The sequence below is a fragment of the Falco biarmicus genome, chromosome 8 (assembly GCF_023638135.1).
Source record: "Falco biarmicus isolate bFalBia1 chromosome 8, bFalBia1.pri, whole genome shotgun sequence".
In the NCBI taxonomy this organism is placed as follows: domain Eukaryota; kingdom Metazoa; phylum Chordata; class Aves; order Falconiformes; family Falconidae; genus Falco; species Falco biarmicus.
This window is the reverse complement of record NC_079295.1, coordinates 36,467,054-36,487,338: the sequence shown is the minus strand read 5'-3', so window position 1 is coordinate 36,487,338 and position 20,285 is coordinate 36,467,054. Positions and strand designations below refer to the sequence as shown.

The following is a 20,285-nucleotide window of genomic DNA, read 5'->3' as shown; positions in this document are numbered from 1 at the left end:
AAAGCTGTATGTTGATCAATGTCATAAATACATTTTAGTAAATTTCTTGAGAGCTAACATCAACCACCCAACCCCGCTGTGTATTACGTATCCATGCTACTTACTAGCCTACAAAAGTCACACTATGCGGATCAGAATACAAATTTTACTGCCTAATTCACTCAGATGTATCTAATAAAATATTGAGAGATGACAACTGAAGTTGGCAAAATTGTTAATCCACTTCCCAGAAAAAACATGTACATGCAAAAGATACGTAATTTACTCTTAGTTTTCTATTTTATTTTTAGCCTCTGTTAGTCTTTTTCCAGCAGTGACTGTTCTCCTCACCTATAAAGACAAATACCTATCTATAGGCTCATTAAAACTAAGGGGGTTTGTTGCTTTGGGTTTGGGGTTTTTTTTTCCTTCTTCTTGTAGACAGGGTATTTAATTCCAGGGACGGACTCCCAATATTCAAGGCTTCAGGTAAAAATGGTAAAAGTCCATCCCTACTACATAAAAATTTCTCCAACACGAGGGATTTTTGTGCCTCTAAAAAGTGTCACAGCCTCACAAGTTTACATTGTAATAGGCTACAATAAACGCTAGGATGTCCTCTATAAGCCTCTCTCTCAAATTCTGGCATACAAGCTGACAACTTCTTACTAAGGAGATTTTGCTAAGTTAAAAAACATTTCAAACAAACAACAAAAAAACAACCGAAGACAATGTGTCGCAGGCAGTTATGATACATGCAGAGCTAAACCTATAGTAAGAGTTATAAAAATAAATAAAATTCTGTTGCAATTATGAGGGTTTTCTTTTTGATTCCTGAAAATCGGCCAACTGGATAATGCAGTAGAACAGAGAAACCATACACAGTGTACACTTCCCTCTGCCATTACATTTAGTCTTTCCAATGACAATTACTCTTTTTCCAAAAAATGCCTCAGCAACAGCTAGGCACTCACTTAGACCCGAGGACTTTTTAGAATTTAGCATAGCAAATGGCACGTTACAAATATGCCTGAAAAGGGGCATTTTTCCATCCTTTCATATTTTTGGATGAGAGACTGCATTCAATGGAGAGGCAAAGCAGTACACACTCAAAAGAAAAATAAACCTTTGTTAAAGTTAGCACTTGGAACTGGTGGAATTCAGTGCCTCAAACATCACCGACAGGAAGCACTCAGAAGGATTTTTAAGCAATATCATGCAGTTTTAGAAGTACCAGTGCTGCTGTTTTGCACAAAAGAATTTAAATAAAAAAAACCAACAACAACAACCCATTAAAAGGGGGAAAAAAACCCCTCTCATGCTTCTGGAAAGCTCAGTGAACAGTCAAGCATTTGGTAATATGCCACAGGTTTGAATATGGCTTGCTTGTTGCTCAGTAATAATTTTCTGCCCTTATAATCAGAGTTCTCCAAACATAATAGAGTCTAGGGATCTTGGGAAGCTGTCCAGGGTTCCCATCTGTCATAAAACCTTTACTGATGCACATAACACGCATTTTTAATCACAACTCCATAAAGATGGTGCTACCTTTGCAGCAGAGAACAAAACCAAAAAATAAACTGCAAATATCACAAAACATGCTGACTTTTCTGCATCTAGTACAAAAAGAAGCAAAATCCTTCACTCGTGCTTCAGAATGAGTTTGCCTGCAATCTATTTACCACTTCGCCTGCAAAGGAAAACCCACAGTCATTTCTAGTAGTAAAAACTGGAAACGATTATTTATTGAAATTCCAATACAGTCATACTCCTCTGAAAATTCTTTATGAAGTGATTTGCTCTGAACAAGAGACTGTAACAGCAGTCTATATTGCCACAGTAGAGCTCTCTATAGCGAAGATTTATTTTCTTCTGCATTTCATGGAGTGGGATTGAGGAGTGCACACACAGAGCACACAGCTGTACCACAAGCATTCACGCAACTATTTTCCTGAAGTGCATCATCACCCTTGGTGCTGTCTTGAACAGGACCTCACACAGAAATTTCCCAACAGCTGGACTACTTAAATACAGCACGATTGAGCTTTTGGCTCCTTTTCCATTTAGGACATAAACCAATAAATATTAGCAAACCATGTGGATACAGAACAAGCTCTGCTTACTAATGTCCAGACACAAACTCTGTAACCACTTCCAAGTCACATTTCCCCACCACATGTTTTGTTACTTGCTTCGGAACAACCGTGAATGCAGTGTTTTATCTTTTGAACAACCTTCACTTATATTTCTCTGGAAAAACTTGAACAGCAAATGTTGACAGACAAAATATGCCTCTCTCAAGAATTTTACAGGGCAACTGAAATCAAAAGCATGTCAACCAGACAGCAGCATGTATAATTCTGCTATGAAAAGCAGAAAAGTTTGAAAGGCTTGAGTATGAAGTCTGATGAGAGAGAACAGCGCATGCCCTGGCCTTAGTCTCGGACAGGGACCATCACCAAACTTTGGAGGTCAAGCTGGTCACCATGATGTGCTTCTTTACAGACTTGGGCTGAGAAGTTGCTGCACACAACAGCATGCACTTCTCTCTTTCTTAAGCCTCACTTAATTCTCAAGCAAGCATGTCAGTAGTGAATCTTTCTGCACCTTTCAGAGAGAACAAACTGCAACATGCAAGAGAAAGATCCTCTGATTCTAAAACATAGTGCCGTGAAGTCAAAGACTAGATCTAAAGCAGGTCACAGTGACCATTTAATCTGACCCAATTTATACAGAATTTATAGTTTTTTGTGTTCTGTTTCTTTTTTAGGACTTTTTGGAAGATATTTAATGATGCTTCAAAGATCTTCAGCAATGCTGAAATTTACTACTTATCTTTCAATAGCTTTGTGCACTGCTGGCAAATAAATGTGGATCAGTTCACTTCAGGATGAATGCTCATAACATAAAAATAGGCTAGGTGAAAATTTAAAGAAATCAACAAAAAGTATACACAAAAAAATTTTTTGTAGAGTCTTAGTTTATTAATCTTCAATGCAAAGAAAAAGCAAAAGAGTTGTGCTGCTCAGTCGTTGAGGGAAAAAGCAGAAATACAACAACATAGTTAGAAACTTCAGTTTAACATGATGAAAAGCAGGAGTGCAGTTTATAAAAACGCAGTCTAACAAGTTCCTGAAAAACCTATTGCTCCTTAATGGGATTGAGAAGGCAAAACTAACAAAAGCAAACTCAATGACACTTAAAGGAGAAGACAATCACCACTTTCCGCTGGTACTCTGAGAATAAAGTTCCCTGCCATTATTTATATTATGTTGATATTTTTATTTCCCGATTGCTGAATGGAACCACAATAGAGCTTTTGCACAGTCTACAGACACTTACTGACACCTATGATTCTGCCCACTTGGCAGCTGCATTTTCTTAAACCATGAACTTGTCTTTCATAACACAAAAATTCTTCTCAATGACAGCATTTCTTTTTAAGGCTCCAAATTATTTCTAAACACAGAGATACTTACGGAACATTGTATAAAACTGCTGTGGATTAAGGTTCCACTTTCCCCATGGTGTCTTGTGGCCTTTAGACTGGGCATAATGGGCATGGTTAAACTCTGGTTCAGTTCCAAAGGAATCCAGAACTCTTAGCATACACCTGAAAGAAAAAAATAATTTACTTAGGTACACATGCATATGTATATGTAATGTGTATTGTATGTGCATGTATGTGTATACATACATAGTTGTGATAATTAAGAGGAGGTGTTTTGGTTTTGTTTGCAACTGTGGATGACTTATAAACCAAAGGTACATTTTCAGGCCAGACATTTCTGTTCATATTACATTCACAAAGACATTACAATCAGCAAATTCAAGGATATATCAGACATTCAAATAGCAGCCCTCGAGCTTCTTTTGGGTTTCTTTGTTCTTACAGAATGAAGTTATGCTTCAACGTCCAAGTAGAGCTTATAGGAATGCTACTGCGGTTACCTACATTCCTAGGGCTCTGAAGTCAAATTTAGGCAGAAGAGAAGATTCTTCATCTGTTTTCTAACGTTCTCACCCATTACCACACAATCACATGCAACAGCCAAGGGCCACAGGCCAGGAAGATCAGAGCAGGCTAGTACTTTGTCTTTAGACAACTGTATTTAGTCTCCAGGTTCTGGTTTTTGGGTCAATTGCACCTACTGGAGAAGCACTGAAGACAGTTTAATTTGCTGAACGCTTGCCATCAGACAGACCACTTATCTATTTATGAAACATTCTGTCACAGACTTCTAAAGCAACAATATAAAAGTCAAACGTCTGCAACAACCAGTCTACAACTGAAAGAAAGCTTGGCATTGGATTACAAATGGTCTGGGATGAGAGAATAACACTCAGTCCTTTATTTAGACTTGTATTAATTCCTTGGAAAAAAATTACTCCACTTATGAGCGGCTCCTTTTAAAAAAGGGCCTACAGTACATGAAAGGCACAAAAAGTCTCAGTATGAAGAAAGCGGAACACATTCTAGCATACAGATTCTAGAAGTTATGTTCCAAAATGCAGCCTGCCAAACCTTTGATATGGCTTGGACAGGAACTTTATGGCCATCATACTGACCGTTGGCTCCACTGCAAATGAACTGGATTATATGGCTCCAAAGCTGCTGACCCTACCATTCTTCAGCTCTCCACAAACAGTATTTTCAGGAAACATATATATATAGGATGCGTTCCTACATCATACGCCACTATGTTATAAAGACGTGAACTGTTATCACTGCATATTGTTTCACTGGGCTTGTAACACTTGCTAAGGAAGAAACACAACCTCACAGGTGGCAGAGACGGGACATAGCTGCAGAAGTTACTATTACAAATGGCTCTATTTCCCAGTCTTCAACACTTCCTGTGCTCCAAGCCCATACACATTCTGTTCAGTAAAACACCAGGATCTTTACTCTAAAATGTGAAAAATTTTAGCTCCCCAAAGGTGAAAGAACTGACATCCACCCATTTTTCAGCTTTAAAAGATGAAAGAATTTAGTCCCAAAAATACATTTATGTATTTCTTGTGCATTGCTCCTTTCTCTAAAGTATCTACTAAATTGGGAAATAGAAAAAAGCCCAAACCCAGCACCTTTTAAACTCTTCTATGAAATGCCACCTTTGTATTTGAAAGTACAAATAGAACAAATTTACTTTTTTTTAAGCTTCACAGAGATCTTTCAAATAAAAAGAAAGTAAAAATATACAACACATTATGATTCACCAAACAACAAAGCTGACAGATCAGTTTCTGTGCAGTGTTTTATGTCAACTGTTCTCAATGAAAATATTTTACAACAGTGGCAATTATCTCTGCATCATACAAAATACTCCAGCAGGACTGAAACAACTTCTGCACTGATGAATCATTCAGTAATGAAAACCCTCTTATTTCTTGGCAAGCCTTAAAACAAAATTCTTATCAAACATACCGCTTTTGGCCAAGTACTTGAGTACAGGGGAATGAAAAATGGGTGAAAGCTACTGAAAAACTGTAACATTAGTGGAGTTTGTCAAATTACATACGTAAGGAGCACTACATCCCACATGATCACCTCCAAGTGCTTTGTTTCCTCTCTTTTTCCTGTAGTCAGGTGTAAGGTACCTAGCACTAATTGTTCATAGGGATACATGTAACTATGTTCAATACACACAGGGTCTCTGAAGCAGGACAGGAAATGTGATGCAACGGAAACGAGGCTACACAGGAAAGCAGGGAAAACAAAAAATATTTGTATGATTCAGGCATAAAGTCAGTCGGAAAAAAAAATCACAGCAGAAAGTGCAAGTCTGTGCAGAAACTGGAGTACAGATCAAAGGTTCAAATGGTGAACCTAATCTCTGAAATGCAGCAGAAAGTAACTGATGAAGACTTTAAATTTAGAAATGAGTGTAATTAATGCCAATTATGCTGAACTGATATTTTAGCATATGTAGGAACACCTCAACTGTCTGCCCAAGTACTATATTCTCCATTTGTTTCACTTGGTGGTTTACATCTCTTTCAATTGAACTACTTTAAAACAAAAAGTTTGATTTTGCATACAATGCTTTAGCATTTCTAAAGTGAAATAATTCATTTTGAAAATGGCAAAACAGTATTTTGGGTTTTTGTAAATCAGTGATATATTTTAAATAAAATTGTTAATTTTGTGTGATTTTAACTTCAGTTTTTCGCTTCATTCCCCCTTCCTTCCTAAAATGTCACTTAGCTTTAGCAGTGAAGTTGCAGAAAATTACAGCATGCCTTGGAATTGGTGTGAGACTGATTAGTTTATTCACTGACTAATTAAAAAGAGGATTGGTGGATAGCAAACTGCTTATAGAAGAAAGAAGACTTCAATATGGATGTTTCTAGCCTATTGGAAGTGACAATTTTTGGACTTACAGAAAAAAAATTAGACAAAAGTAACCCAGGATTCACCGTTTTATAAGTCAGTGTTTTTCCATAAATATTGGGCGCAACCACATCTTAACTGAGCTGTTCCAGTGGAAGTATTTTTACACATTTTTTCATATCCTTCTCCCACCTGAGACTGTAATTTTTCTCTACGTATAATTCACATTTGTTTAAACAAGCAATGCTAGGGTCCAACAGCACCCATAGCTGTCAGCAACTAGTCCTTATGCCAGGATAAACTGTTAAATACAGGGTACATATATGCCAGTGGCTGCAGTCATCTTCCTGGGAGCAAGCTGGTCAAAACCCAAACAGTTCTAGTTCGGAAGCTCTGTACGTACACTGAGCTCAGGCATGGTTCAGATACATGGACTCCAGGTTGTTTTGGCTTGTGTCCAGTCTGCTCAGATCATGAGCAGCTCATATCTGCCTATGGAAATCCTTGCAGACATATACATTAACTTTCCGGCCACTCAATACTTGCATTTAAAATGTAAAAAAAAAAATATGTAAAAACTTCATCAGAAAATAACCCTCCTAAAACAGATGAATTCTAGAGAACATGTAAGAAGCAGGAATGTTGCTCATTTTTCAGGATAGCTGTCATGTTAATTTATTTCAAGAATAAAGCCAGTTGGATTCTTGGCATATGGGAATGAGTCATTGCTAGAGAGACTGCAGAAAAATGAAAAAAATACCAGATTCTTATGTGCTGTATGGAGGATGCAGGTGCTAAGAAAGGCAATGAGCTGCACTTCAAACTATATTAAGCTACTAATTTTTATGTTGCTTCATTGCACATAAACTGCATTCAAATATCCAGACTTCAGAACTGAAAAATATGGCATGTCCAGGCATTCTTCTGCTCTGCCTGAAAAATAAGGTGCACTCAAAGATGAAAACTGTTTTGCTATATTCATGCTATTTACAGTACCAATTATACCACAGATAAAGCACGTACTACCAAGAATCACCGGTGCTACAGATCTCAGACGTACAAATCAGTATTTCAGTTGTTCAGAAATACGCCTCAGAGCAGCAGGGTCATTCTTTTGAGCTAGCAATTCTAGAAACCTGATTTGCAATTACCAAAAATTTCCTCAGGGCTCAAATTCACTCACAAAGATTATATACAGCACTTACCAAGAGACTGTTCTGAAGGCAGAGGTTTATTCTACCACTCTATTCTGATCAGAAGTGAATAAACAAGTTTTAGTGTTATTTGTATTTGAGTCTGGTCTGCATAAACCAGACTGAGCTGACCTGCATATGTCTGCTGAAAAACTATATGGCAGAAAGCAAAACACTTATTTCAAGATAAAGAATTACTCCTATTGACATTAAATATAACTGAGTGAGAAAGCAAAGTTTGTAAAGAGTAAGAGCTATAAGGCAGCTTTATTTGTGATAATGTTTATTTTACTGGAATGAATTAAAACAATATAATTATGACTGGACTTACTAGTTCTAACTTAAAAATATTTTGATAACAAAATTTATGAGATAACTCATGATGCTGAGAAAAAAATCACTGCAAGAGGATTCTGAAACAGGAGATAGCATGTACAAAGCTATGAATTAATTTTTCTGCTCTAATCAATTCTGGTAGTCTCTGCTAGACTCTGGATCCAGTTTTGCACACTGAACTTGAGAGAAAGTATCAAGTAATGACAGAGGTTGCCAACAAATGCAACAAGTTTGATGAAAGGTCTACAAAGCTGTACAAAATCTGAAATATAAATGATGATCCAAACCCCCGAATTCATTTTAAAGAAAAGCAAACGAAGGAAAAGCAGTATGTAAGACATTCTAGAGGCTGGCAGAGAGGGGAAGTAAGTAATTTATTCCCCAGAATCATATTAGAATAAGCATTAATGGGCAGTTTGCAAGAAATCAGGCCTAGAAAAGCACTTTAAAGAAAAGCTTAACAATATAAAACAATGGCTGGGATATCTTTCCCAGTCTTCAGTAAAAGATTAGACAAAAAATTCTCTATAAAGACAAATAAATCTGATCTACTTTTCAGCAAGCCTATGGACTACATAAGGTCCCCTTCTATCCTATGAAATCCAATATTGCAGAATAGAGGCATTAAGAAATGTTTTTCTTCAAAAGCCTAACAAAACCTCCTATACTACCCAAGATATTTATTTGGAGTTAAATTTAATTCTGCTCTCCTAAACCAGAAAAAGTCAGTCATTATCACTAATTAGGAATCGATGAAAAAGAGATCGACAACTTCAGATAAACAAGAAAATTTGAAGACCTTAACTAATAATCTCAATATCATGGGGTATTTCTGTATCTTCATTATGGAATATACTAAATAGGAAATTCAAAGCGAAAGGGAAGAAACATTTTAAATTTATAAGTATGGTTTTATATCATGGCCACAATACTATATATGATCGCCTAGTGACAATTACATCTGGCAGACAGACAATCAACTGTAGCTCAGTGGAAAATGGGATTATCTTTATTAGCTGGCTCCTAAAAACCAGAAAATCCGTTTACTCCTCTGCTTCAAAAAAGAGATTAAGAGTAATCTAATCTGCAACACTGATCACAGTACTCTGATTTAAAATTATGCTGAAAAGATCCAATGCTCTAGAAAATCCTGAGGTTGAGAGAATATTTTCTGCCTGCAGTGAACACCTTTCAATACCTTCCTTCAAGTAGGATTTACTGGACTTTATGGATCATGAAACACAGCTAATTCAATTAGGTATAGAAAAATCAAAGCCAGTAATTTAGATTTGGTTTTATTTATGCTGGTATGTATTTGTACAACACATGGGAGGCTTGCTGATTTAACGTTATTGACAAAAAGAAATGGGGTTTAAAACTGCAGACATTAAGAAGGCTGTACAAAGTAATTTATCGTGATCACCATCTTCCACTTCTAATCAAAAGATGTTTACAGGTTACAGTAGTAACAACAACTGCAGTTTATTCTTTAGATCCACCCCGACAATTGTCTTCCCAGCATCTTCAGGGATGGAACCGAAGAAATTGCACTCTGGCTGTTGGGCAATACAATCAGAACAGGTAAATCTCCATCATCATCAGTCCAGTATGGCTACAAACACTGACAAGCAAAACATGCCTTTGGTATTCCAACTAAACAGCAAAATCCAATATCTCTCAGCTCATCTAGTAATTTACAGAACAAAACGGGTGGGGGAGGTCTGTAAGGAAGGGATGGAAGGAAAGGCAAAGATGATGACTCAACAAGATAATCTAAGTCATTAAGATTAAAAATGCTTGCATCTAAGAATCCCAAACTTGCCGAGGGGGATAAAGATGGTATGCAACAAACAGGTAACAGACCCTTTATTCCTAACAGTGAAAGACAGCAGAGAACCACATTCTTACTTTTAAATACATTCACATTCATGTGAAAAAAAAGCCTCAGTATTTTGACAGGTGTTATTCAACAAAACCTCTTTAACAAAGCAGCCAAGAGTTCAAATAAGTGTTATACTTACTGGTAATGTACCCATGATGGACCAAGGGTTTTCTTAAACTGAGTGAGTCCCACAATATCAATGTAAATGAGTTCTACAACTTTATCCCCCTGGGTAGGGCAGCCAGATCTGTTACCTACAACCTTCTTCATAATCCTGAAGAAAAAAAGAAGGAATATGGAAAAGTATTACTTTTCAAATACCTTGAATAGATGCTGTAATACTATTCATACCAATAATTTGCCTTTCCAAAAAAGCTTTACTCTTATTTTTGCCAAATCAGGCACCATGTAAGAACATTCAAATGCTAAAGATGCTCAGCATTTATTAAAAAAGTATTTATTCATCAGTAAAGTGCTAATTTCCACTAAACACCTCATCTAGTTTAAACACAAGAGTAATGTGGTTGGAATGTTTAAAAACAGTGTACTTTGAAATGATGTGAAATAATTTCTGACTTCTATTGACAGCTTTATGGTAGAGCTCTCTATAAAATGATGCTGTCATGGTTTTTCTGTGGCTTTTGGGTTTTTTTTATAATAAACATATGTGCTCAAGCTTAAAACAGATGTTTTATGCCTCATGCTGAACTAGTATGCAAAACAAGACAAAGGTGAGTGAAGTAGCAACTTGACCTAACATAAGCAATTAACCACATTGAAAGTAATATGTTTAAAGGATTTAAACCTTTGTTTTAATATGAGATACTGAGTGAAGTATATCAGAAACTGAAGAAGAGGACACAGAATTATGCTAGTTTGTAACATTTTCTATTGCAGCTGGTTAAAGCACCTGGAATGTTAAAGAGTAAGCTGCTTAGTTTAAATTTTACAACATTCATTTATGAAGTCTCAGGAGCCTGAAGCTACAATGAAAACATATTATCCTTTTCATAGCACATATACTTAGCTCATGAAAATAATCTTATCGTCTGTTTAGTGAATTACCACTTCCATTTTATGCTTCAAGAAATTATATACTGTTAATAGCAGCATCAAGAGTTCACAATTCATTTTTTTTTGTATTCCAGTTTCAAAAGTGAAAGTAATCTCCTTACTCCTTGAGCTCTGCCAGTGAAGCTGAAATCCTGATGTCATGGCCCAGTAAGTAGAGAGATGTAATTAAATCACTCCACTGGACTAATTCACCAAGTGGGCCACCGCTAAATGCATTTTCTGCAATCTTGAACCCAGATTCTTTTGTCAAAAGCCCCAGATGAACAAGAATCTGGAAAGGAAAGTCGTATGTCAGAGTTATCAACATTAAACATGCAACTATTATACTCATAGCATTTTTTCTATCTATTAAATGCCCACTACGGCCAAAAAAAAAAAAATCAACCAAAAATATCCAATACTCCCACTCCCATGATTTAATTTTGTAATGGATCTCCAGAACAGTAATGATATGAACGTTACTATATTGTCTTGTGCTATTATCTGCCACCAGACCAGTAGTTAAACAACCCCCCCAAACAGGTGTTATTTACAAAACAACCTGCAATTCTGCACAGAAAGTTGTGGCTCACACTAACTTTGATTGAAAAAGTAGGATATACTTGCTTATACAAGACAGTGTAGTTAAGGAAGGGTATGACACTGTGAACAAGCCATTAAGAACTCTGAAAGACGGCATAAAAGTATTAGGATGCTTTCTGAACCGGACCTCTCCAGTGCCACCATAGGAAAGTTTTCTCTGCAGTTCCTTCAAGTCTGTCCTTGCCTTTCTAATGAAGCACAGAAGTTGAGTTCCAAACACTTTGTTACATACCCTGGACTGTTATTTGAATGTGGGCACATACAGTTGCCAAGCATAAAAACTCCCAAACACCAAAACCCTTTTCCCTCACTCCTTGTAAAGAAACAACATTCAAAAAACCATTTTGTTCCACTCTCTTGCAGCTCCTAGAACTGAACTGGACACATTAAAATGAAGTCATCATATGTGCTACAGAGCAACCTCAAAGGACTTTTAAAAGCGAAGAATAAGCGCTAGGGCACGCCATCAAAGCTGCTTGTGCAGGACAGTACTGCTGTTGTTTATTCTTGAGTTTATGTATTCTCAGGTGTTATAGTCCTGTAATAAAACAGGCTGGAGAGCTGCCTGAAAAAGAAGAGTTGCTCCCTGACAGAGCCTGAGCCTACCCAAGGACCGCAGTATGAGACAAATGTTACAGCCACAACATGGAGCGTAGACCTCATGCGAGGACTGAGAATGTCAAGCAAGGAGCTGAGCTGCAGCCAGCCAGATGTGAGAGGGTAGAAACATGACTGTGCATGGCCTGCTGTCACCCCAGACTAGCTCTAGTAAGAACAAGGCAGGAAGGGAAGCCTGTTGTTGTGTTTAAACCTTTCAGCTCTATCTTGACTAGTTGAGGTAAAAAAAAATTAAATCAAATATAATAGAACTTTTCACTTCAAGAATCACATGGTTTTTGAAATTGAACTCGTTACAGGGAGTGTACATTGATCCAATCCAAAGTTGTGGTCAACTTTTAAGTGTACTCAAATCCAAACCAGAAACACACCATTTAAAGTCTCAAGTTTGGACAAAGATGATGTACAATTGTTGTTTTCTACAACATGTAAAAAACTCCAATGTCATCAGCTTGCAGTGAATTCACAGTTTCTCCCTTCTTCTGACAGAGAGAGGGTGAAAGAGACTTCTACATTATCTCTCTATTTTATCCAATTTTAAAGAGGTTAGAAAACTCACTCAAAGATTGACTCATGGGAAGTATGTGAAATTCTTTGTAAAGCAAATATCCATTGTAACAGTAATTTCAAACAGCAAAATACCTCCTGAAATGAGGCACAAGTATAAATATGAGCCTTTTGGACATATTTGCTTTTTCCACTCTGAAGTTACTTCTGAAAGAAGCAGCTTAAAAGAGCCTATATGACTGTAAGTGACAGGAATGAAAAACACTTTTGTTTACCTTTTTTCGTTTTCTCTTCTCCAAATTTTGTTTTTCTGCGAGTGATTTAATTGCTTCAATCCAGGTATCAGCCATTCGTCTGATGCGTAACATCATCCATCTGAATTCCTCATGTCTTGACATCATTTTGTAGAGATTATCAAAGTTGATACGAATTTCAGCCTTGAATTAAAGCATTGAAAAAAAAACCCCAACACATTAGTTATTCTTCAAATAGTGTACGTTTCAGAAGTGAAAAAACTTCTCAAATGTGATTTCTGTGCTTTACGCTGCACATTTAAAATAATTTTAAAAAAAGAAGATACATGCCCAATGCTAAACTCCCTGTTTTAGTCTAGATACATAAGATATGTTTTAACAGATATTTCTAAGCCACATAAATTACCGTTATTTTTATTAGTAGTACTTGGTACCGCCAGAATACGTTTGCAGCATTTCACAATGTACTTATTTCTGCAATGTAAGATTTGGTTTTGTTCATGTGTTTCAAAATGAGGTTAAAGTATCTCTAAAACACAATATAAAATCAGAACAGTACGCTCAAGATTCATGTTTATCATGAATCTTACAAAATCTTACAAAAAAAATGCAAGGAAGTCTCCTATTATACCACAAAGGAAGAAACATATATAAATCTTAAAGGAAATATTAATTTTAAAACTAGACTGATCTAAGAACAATTGGGTTTACAAAATGAGACAGCCTATATCTAAATTATGTAAGCAACATTCATATACAGTCCAGCAATTATCTTAAAATACCTAAGTGCTACATAATTAGGCTATAACAGTTTAGAACTAACTCTGCATGCTGTAGAGCTTTTAAAGGAAAAAAAATTAGGAGTAATCAAAATGTTTCTACAAAACTGAAATTATGTAAGCCTCTACCATCAAGGCATTTTTATATATAAAGCCCAAATTTATGGGACAATAAAAATGGACAGTTTCACATACGGTCTCTTAACACTGGCGAATAGTCTATGGATTTGTAATTTCTCTCAGTATCTGTGTACAGTATTTCAGATATTTAAACACAAAAATGTTTTTAATGGAAAATCTACCACCAAGACTGCAGTGCAATACAATGACTGGAGAAAAAACATGGTGAGCTACAAATATACAGTCAAGGATGTTTCCCTACAGTTCTAAGGAGCTGAGGAATAAAAATGGTAAATTCTAGTCTTATTAGCATTTATGTGCCACAAAATTCCAGGATCTTCTGCATGAATCACAATTACTGAATTGCTTCTCATGTTTTAATATTGTTCTTACCACTGTTTTTTGATCCGTTTCTTCATTAGGATTTTTTGCTCTCCAAGGTAAACGAGGACACCAATTTTCAACCTGTAAAACAATCACATGAAAATAAATTCTGTTCTACTTACTGGTCTACCAAAGTCTCTCACTGCCTTTATAATAAACCTTTCTATGGTTTAAGTGAGGCATCTGCTGTCTAGTAAGTCACTGCAAGGTAAAACTGTTTTTTTGCAAAAGATTACAAAGTCTTTTTGCAATTCAAAGCTATTTTAACCTTGCAAATTTGCAACCAAAAGCTGCATTTTGATATTCATCTATGATAATGAATACAGGAGATAAAACCCTTTCAAGATAGAGGTCAGCTGTTAAATGCTCTAAATACAGTTTCTCTGAGCAGTTCCTTAATGTTTGCAAAAAGCATCAAGTTTTTTATGCTTCTAGACCTTAAAACAATACATATTTTGGAACTTTTCCTATCTCCCTAGAATATCTTTATTAAAAAGCCAAGCCTGAAAAAACCCAATGATCAAAGTCCTACCTTGTAGCTATCTAGACTAAAAGTTGAAAGAAGAATAAAACAAAACCACCCTATTTGAAGGGTATAAATAAACATCATTATATGTAACAATATTCACAGGTACTAATAGCTGTAATTCTTACAGAAACATCATCAGTGCAAATGTTATACTTCCTATTGTCCACTAGAAAAAAAAAAAAAAAAGAAAAAAAAAAAGTACAACAGCTAGTAGTTAAGGAAGAAACAGCAAATGGATGCAAGTTACTGAAAGCTCCTATGCTCTCCCTAGGAATCCTGCTTATCTTGTAGAATCTTTATTATTTGTGTGCCTTAAGAAATTAGACCATTTGTTCTGGGGAAGAAGGAGTCTCACTGTTAAAGGCAAACCCATGAAAACAGAAACATAACTGTACTGTGAAAAGAGAGAAATGCAAAAATTTATAGGCCACCTAAGATGCCCCATCACTACCAATTAGGTTCACAACTCCCAAAGAATCAGAAGTCAGAGCTGCTCTTATGGTTCCTCCAGTCACAGACCTGCCAAAGCACTTTAGCTTAATCATGCTGCAGTAAGCCTGAAGCATCAGAAATTAAAAACTTAAGATCAAACCAAATGATTGCCTAGAAGGTCATTTACATGAAAAATAAGAGACATCATAACCTCGTTAAAGAGAAGAAATGTATCAAGCTTAGGTTCCTCAGACAAATTATATAAAAGCGTTAATTTGAATGCTATGACTTAATCTACTCAACATATTTAATACAACATTTGAAAGCAATGACTTATCAACCTAATTGGAAAACATCCAATTCTTCAGTAGTCTCCAGCTCTGGAAACATACCAGAAATTGTAGCAATTAACAATCCTAACTTTTACTAAGATAAATTGTGCAATCACTGGTAGAAAAGAGTTGCAAGCTCCATATTACAAATCATACACAGTCCCAATCTCTCTTTTTATATAGTACAAATAATTTTGAATTATTTCTAGCATTAAAATTGATCTAAATTAAGATATGACATTTCAAGGACTACTGTACATGTCCCTTTTCTGGTTTCATGTATTTCACATTGCACCATCAGGCATCCTAAAGGAATTGAAGATTTTTCAGAGCTGCCAAGGACAGTCAACTGCATGAGACTTACTGAAAAACAAATAGAGCTCTTTTGTGCTTTTAGAAATACTCTCTGTAGTCTATATCAAGTTACAGTAATTCTAATCACAAAAAAAGCACTTAAGGAGTAGGTTCAAAGTAATATCAGTGTATACAGTTGGTCTAGCACTCATTTTTCCTTACTGATATTCAGTCAATTCCTCTTTTCATTGGAAAGACCAACTTACTTTGGAAAATATGCATTTAAAAATCCTCTGGTGAGGTATGCCAGTTGTTTTGTTATTTTCAGGACTGATAAATGCACTGAGAAGAATACAAAGGCATTCTCTTACAGAAAAAGAAAAAATTCTTCTTGTTTATGAGCCAATAGATCACAGAAAGCTGTTAGATGGGGGGATAATAATTAACAAGAGCACCAGGAAAGCAAAGATGAAGCAATGAGTCTGACATACAATGGAAAGGGGGAAAAAGAAAAAAAATTTACTAAGTTAATGTATTGACACAAGGGAAAGTGGAGATGGAAAGGCAAATACTGACTGATAAACCAGCCAAACTAGGATTACTTTCGTAATGAATTTTAAGTATTCTTGGGCAAAAAAAGATCAGGGATATACATGCCCCTGAGATGGAAACATTTTGAAAGCAAAACCAAACAAAATGCTAATAAAAATTCTGTTGTTCAGAACATGAGCTAATTTTACAGGTAATTAAAGAATCAACTAGAATTAATAAGTCATGGTTCCAAGAGAAACTGAGAGGAAAATCAAATATGATTACAGTGATGGCAGAGGGCAGAACGCACAAACACTCAACACTGAAGTTCATGCACCTAAGACATTTTTAGATTGTAATAGATATTATCAGGTAGATACAGAGCGAAGAAGGAAGAAGTCAAAAACTACAGCAGGAAAATCTACACAAGTCGTATCACCTTTATTTAGAGGTACCCAGTACTCCAGAAATATCACACCTCCAAGAAAAACAAGGTTTTCAGAGGGAACAGAAATATTTCTCTCCATCTCTGGGTTCTTGCTTCCCTGTTCAGTGAGAACAACAGATGACCAACAGTCTATATACGATCTGGTGAAAGGGAGAGGGGTTTCAACCTACACAGCTACACAAGATATGGAAGATTTCAGAGACAGCCTCTGTAGAACTATTGGAAAAGGAAACAATAGCACTGACAGGCTTCTACTGCAAAATTAAAAACCACTGCTGACTTGATGTTACTTATACAAGATATCTAGTGGGCTGCTCAGTTGTATCGCTGCTTTCCTCAAAAACCACAGCAATTGCATTTTTACGTGTATTTCAGGTAAAAAGCTTCCAGTTAACTGTTTTTGCATTGCACTATGTAAAATTAAGGTCTACAGTGGTACAAAGCCTCAGTAAAGACTGCCTAAAAATCCTGTACAAAACAGTACTCAATATTTTGTGTCAGAATTAAAAGCAACAGTTTGCACTAATCCAGATGAGTAGCAAAATAACCTTTATGTTCCTCTCTATTTAGCCCCACATAATGACACACAGTAGCACAGTACACATACTATTTCCATTGCAAATAATTTAAATAACTGTACTACTGGTCTTTTTCAAGACAATGACTTTCTGCTCTTTCCCTTGCTGTTTCATTACTGGGCCTTCCTCTCTTGCCCCCAGCACACCAATATTCAAATTCAAACTGCACACTTCAATACGTCCTGTCCAGAACACGCAGACTTTCACCTTTAAGCCTAGAAACTACTAACTGCAACTTTTGGCTGGACCTACAGTTTCATGAGAACTTTAGATGACCTAGAAAGAGGTTTTTTGTTTGTAATTGCTTCAGGGTTTCTCGTAAGGATACCTATAACTAAATATGAAATCCAAGTGGTTAAGTTATTTTCCTAGTTGCTTTGCATGACCGAAATATGGCCCACAACAGCAGCTCTAGTCATATCCATACTTTCTGAACAAGTTCTGCACCTGCTTGTCTCAGATTTGGACTATTAACCACTGCCATGGGAACTTCTTTGAAAGCAAAGGTGGGTGCTATAGTTATTGGGAAATGCAGGAGGATGCTCATGAAATGACCTTTTTCCCAGCAAATACCAGTGAAAACTTAATCCATTTTTCTCAGACTTATAGATGTAAGATAAGTACAAGTCAGGTTTTAGTTCTGTAAGTACTAACTTCCAAATATAGATGTGGGAGAACAAAAGGCAAGGAAAAGTCTACAACTGCTCATATTGACTTGAGGGGAAATCTTCAGTCTCCCCCATCTTGTGTGACAAATCAGCACCAGCAGTGATGCAACCTCTGTGAAAACACCTGGTGCCTTGAACTTATTTTTCTCCCCTTGCTCCCACATTGCTTAATGAAAGCCTATCAACTTTCACTGAAATGACCAAGGAGAGACAGAGATTGTGTGGGAAACCTCAGCTGGTCCGAAGGATCGGAATGAGGATACTCGTGTATCCTTGAAGAGCCTGGGAAAGTCCTGAGAAGAGCTGAGCCAACAAGATAAGGAGCCGCCAGATGTGCCAAGTAGAAGTGTGTCTAAGATGTAGCAAAGAAAAGGCCACCCAGTCGTGAACTGATGGTCTGTGAGTGAACCAACCATGTATAGACACCTATTCTTAAGAAATATATAAAAAGGCTTGTTAGAACAATAAACGGGGCCCTTTGGGCACAATCCGTTGTGTGTTGTGTCCGTCTCAACAGCGACATGATAGGGCAGGGAATGTGAAGAGAACTTGTGTTTTGCAACACATTTTCTGGAAGTTCCTAATACAGAACAGGGTGATGGGGGTAGGGACCCTACTTTGGTTAACTCATAACTAAAAAGTTTGCAGAAAATGCAACGGCATTTAAAGCATAAGTTGTCCTGGGCCAAGAATATCTGTTATTAAATAACATGTACAATGGGGAGAAAAAAAGTGTGTGGTAAACATACAAATGTGTGTATAGACACGTACGTAATGATTATAAACAGGGAAATGACATAGCATGTGCTAAGGCTGCAGTATGCATTTACAAATCTGGTATTGTTCCATTTACATGCAACTTCTCTCTGTCATCAGCAATGATGAAAGAAAGGATTTTGATATCACTGATGGAGACCTCATCTAGATCCACTTTAGAGATACGCAAATACTTAAGCTTTGTATTTGTTTAGGTACAGAATAGCCACATGCAATAAGCCCTAAGTCTCAGCAAGGAGAAGGAGGACGGAAGTGTTTGTTTGGATCCTGCTTGTTTATGCATTTATTTTGATCATTTAAGACAAAACACAGAAGTTGTCTCTGAAGAAGGAACCAGGACTTCTCTTCCCCCTTTCCAGGACAACGTTCCTGTCACTGAGTTAAAAGTCTTTCTCTAGCTTATTCTCTCTGCAGCAACCATTACAATGTCATGTACATGGTTTAATAGGAAGGATGTAGTATCAAGACTACAGATTATCAGTTAAAGACGATTGTTGGAAAGCAGCAACTGCAGATTTGAAGACTGACATTTTTTGGATGAGTCTGAAACACTATGAGTGCATAAACACTAAGCTGTTATTCAGAACACACTGTATTGATCTTTGTATTGCCATAATTTTTTAATAAGACCAGCGGTGCCTCCTGCACCTAGTGTTGAATTCAATACCAATCAAATGCATTAGGTAGTCTTGGATCATGCTCAAGAAACTAGGTCCACCTGAGAAGTCAAGTGTTCCCTGCTTGTTTTCAAATCGCAGCAGACACAGCACTGTCTAGCTCCATAACCTTAGCTTGCATGGTAAATTAGAAGTTCAAAATTTAAGCCCTACGTGATTCTTGATGTAAGTGAAAAGTCAGTGTTCCGAACTGCTTTACGGTGTGGATGCCTAAATTCTGCTTAAACTGAATTCGAGTTTCTTATCACAGACAATCCAGGCTCACTGTAACTTTATGCTCATGTAGCTTACTGGTGAGTTAACATGAAAAAAACAGAATCAAAACCCAAACATAAGAAATTTGAAGAGTGTGTTTTATACAAGCTTTGCAGGTTATCTTTTCCAGCAACTCTTCCTCAGAAACACAATGAGACTGAATGGATGTCAAGACTGCAGCACCTGACTATATTACAGAGGAAGTAACTCAAGCAATTATAAGAACCTGGCAAACATCTATAGCACTGGCGTAGTCTGAACATCTTCCAAACTGAATGAAAGCATACTGTGCCAGAGCCCTCCACATCCAAAATTTCAGGAAGTCTTTTATGCTTTTAAGGAGTCACAGCAGGAGTTTAATAAAGCAGAAGCTGAAGGGTGCTCTCTCTAAACACCTGGGACAACCTTCATTTTGGATCCTTCCAAAAGGCAGGTGCAGCCCATTTACAGGGAAACTAAAGCAACTTTCTTTGCACATCAGGTGAACAGCATTATTGCTTAGTGTACCTCTATCCATGGTGAAGTGCTGCTGTTAAATATCTTATGCCAGTCCCACAGTGGGAAATAAAAAAAACCACTGAGTGCTGCAATATCTGGTGAAAGAATGTGTACCTTTAAATTTACTGGGCAGTACCAAGGCAGGCAGAGATTTCATAATGTTCACTTAGAAAATCCATTTGAAAATTCAATGTGAAAGAGCTGCTCCCATTGGGAAGGTGACT

At 36.7% G+C, this 20,285-nt stretch overlaps 1 protein-coding gene across 2 annotated transcripts in view; it reads right to left on the bottom strand.

The window, feature by feature from the left end:
- MGAT5 (alpha-1,6-mannosylglycoprotein 6-beta-N-acetylglucosaminyltransferase) overlaps nt 1–20,285 on the bottom strand; it is a 133,103-nt gene that overhangs the window by 37,489 nt on the left and 75,329 nt on the right. For both annotated transcript variants that reach the window (XM_056348624.1, XM_056348625.1), the window contains 5 exons: nt 14,052–14,123; nt 12,781–12,942; nt 10,900–11,069; nt 9,864–9,998; nt 3,459–3,592 (listed from right to left, as the gene is read on the bottom strand). In XM_056348624.1, coding sequence (XP_056204599.1) covers nt 3,459–3,592; nt 9,864–9,998; nt 10,900–11,069; nt 12,781–12,942; nt 14,052–14,123 — 673 coding nt within the window. The remainder of the gene's footprint in view (nt 1–3,458; nt 3,593–9,863; nt 9,999–10,899; nt 11,070–12,780; nt 12,943–14,051; nt 14,124–20,285) is intronic.